General features: G+C 41.9%; 1 protein-coding gene and 1 non-coding gene across 2 annotated transcripts in view; both read left to right on the forward strand.

Moving 5' to 3' along the window:
* LOC100941153 (60S ribosomal protein L15-like) overlaps positions 1-29 on the forward strand; it is a 4,874-nt gene extending 4,845 nt beyond the window's left edge. Inside the window, exon 2 of the mRNA XM_023515337.1 lies at positions 7-29. Within this exon, the coding sequence (XP_023371105.1) occupies positions 7-29 (23 nt within the window). The remainder of the gene's footprint in view (positions 1-6) is intronic.
* A 1,892-nt stretch (positions 30-1,921) lies between these two features.
* Positions 1,922-2,111, forward strand: LOC111726532. Its single transcript, XR_002774290.1, has one exon. It is a non-coding gene; the product is annotated as a U2 spliceosomal RNA (small nuclear RNA).
* Positions 2,112-2,596: the final 485 nt, after the last annotated feature.

Here is a 2,596-nt window from a genome sequence, read left to right on the forward strand (position 1 = left end):
ACAGAGCCTCAAGCTATCACCCTGGGTAGAGTGCTATGAAATCACAGCTCACAGCAACCTCCAACTCCTGGGCTCAAGTGAGTCTCCTGCCTCCGGCTCCCAAGTAGCTTGGACCACAGGCGCCCACCACAATGCCTGGCTATTTTTTGGTTGCAGCCATCATTGTTGTTTGGCAGGCCTGGACTGGATTCGAACCTGCCACATTAGGTGTATGTGGCTGGTGCCTTAGCCACTTGAGCCATAGGCGCCAAGCCCCAGCTAGGTTTTTTGTTTGTTTGTTTGTTTGTTTGTTTGTTTTTAGAGAGGAGGTCTTGCTCTTGCTCAGACTGGTCTTGAACTCATGGTTCAGATACAACTCAGGTAATCCATCCACCTCACCTCCCACAGTGCTGAGATTACAGGTGTGAGCCACTGTTTTCGGCTACAGAGGTGTTTTTCAACCTTTTTTTAACTCACGGCACACTTGAACCTATAGTTAAGCTTCCACAACACACTTAAATTACATTGATGAAAAAAAAAAAGGAAAAAAATATATACTTACTGGGCTTTGAACTTTCAAAAATAATTTAATTAATGGTCTTTAAAAATGTTCGCAGCACACTTAAGATCCTTCATGGCACTCCCGAATGTCAAGGCACATGGGTTGAAAATCACTGCTCTAGACACTGTCTCAACTAGCATTTTAGAAGTAGATTAAGTTTGGCCAATTAGATTATACTTGACCAAAATTTGGAAGGTGGATCCAAGGGAGGCAACCTCCTGCTCCATCCAACCCTTTGTTGTTACTGGCATACAAAATAGTGAAAGCCTGAGGCTTTTCAGCCTTTGAAGGAACATCTGCAGCCTTCTGGGTGACTGGAGGCAGGGTGAGGTGGCAGTGTGGCCTTCTCATACCAGGAACACCTGCTCAGCAGTGATTTCTTGGTATTAGGAGCCAAGCAGTGGCAGCAGAAGTGGAAGCTGCCCTCGTGGTTCTGTTCTGCATCCTCTGGGAGGCATTTCCAGAAGCCTGATCTAAAGCCCACACTGCTAGACCTTCCCCAATTTTGTAGGTGCTCCATTCCCAGCATTAAATCCCTTCACAGTTAAGGCATTGAGCACTGCTTCTGTTCCCTGCCCTTGATCCTGACTCTTGCACTAGATGTCTGCACTTTTTTCTTTCATAGTCTTAACTGTGTACCATATTTTTCATAAGTTAAAAAAAAAAATTTTTTTTTAGAAGAGTGTCATTCACATCCTCTGGTAGTACTGTTATTTTTCCTAAGTTGTTCATGCCAACAAAAAGACTGACCAATTGCCCCATCCTCGTATAAATGATGCCAAAGCACGGACATCCTCTGGCCACAGCTGCACATACTAAAATTGTAGTGCTGGGAAGGGAATCATCAGAGTCAACAGAGCAGACGTCACACTCTCAAACCTGAAAAGTGAAGCCTGATACTGAAATGTTTATGGAATATTGAAAATGGGGAATTGAGAGAAAAGAATTCCTCCAGCGTTGTCGAAGAGAGACAGAACATTGATGACCTGATATGAGTCTTCCAGTCAGCTGGCAGATACAGTCTTTTAATCAGGAGTGAGTCACCAGGCCTCCTTGGTGACTGTATTCCTTAAAAATAGCAGTAGACTCAAATCCTTTGGTGTGGACTCCAATTCTTTTTTGCAGGAAGGCAAGAAAGAAACTCACTCTGAAACATTCTCCTTACTTAGTTTCCCTACTGGTCATTCTGACCGTCTGACATCTGTGCTGGTGTGATGGTCACATCTTTGTCTCTCTGGACACAAATAAATTAGCATTCTAGTTTTCTTTAACCTCTTGTGGGTCTGGTTATAATGATTCAGTTCAACAGAGCCTGACTATCTCTAAGAGAACTGCGAAAAATATGTGAACCTATAGATCTGAGTCTAAAATTTTAGGTAGGTCACTTCTGGGCCATTAAGCTAAGATCCAGTGTAGTATCCGTTGTTATCAGTTTAATGTCTGATACACCTCCATCTGAGAACAATATATTAAGTAGATTTTGGGATTAGGAAGATGGACTAGAAGTTTATTGCATCCACTCCACTCATCAACTTGGTATTGCAAAATCTGAAATAGAGAAGAAAAACCCATTAACCTTGAGATCTTCTACTCCTGAAGCCACCTTGCCGTTCCAACAAGTGGGCAAACACACCCTTACTGGTCAATTCACAATTATCTGCATGTAAACATGTATTGTCATTCAACTATGAGACTAGTCGACAGGCTATCCTCTTGCATTCAACAGCTATGAGTTCAAATCCTGACACCGTGGCTTCCTAGCTGTGTGACCTAGAACAAGTGAATTTCACTTCTCTATGCCTCAGTTTCTCAATCTATAAAAAGGAGTCGATAGGAATACTCATTTAGATAGTATTAAAAATATGCAAAGTAACTGGCATTAATAAATAGTGGTTATTGATATTTTCTGAGGGTTACAGGAATCCAAAAATGAACAAAGCTCTTTAGAAACACCTGATCCTGCATTTAAGAATGGAATGTGCCATCCATCTGACTAAAGATCCCATCCAGTTTATATATCAATTTTAAGAAGGAAGTGACATTGGAAAGTGGACT

Source organism: Otolemur garnettii, unplaced genomic scaffold, assembly GCF_000181295.1.
Source record: "Otolemur garnettii isolate 467f Iridium unplaced genomic scaffold, OtoGar3 scaffold00069, whole genome shotgun sequence".
Lineage (NCBI taxonomy): Eukaryota > Metazoa > Chordata > Mammalia > Primates > Galagidae > Otolemur > Otolemur garnettii.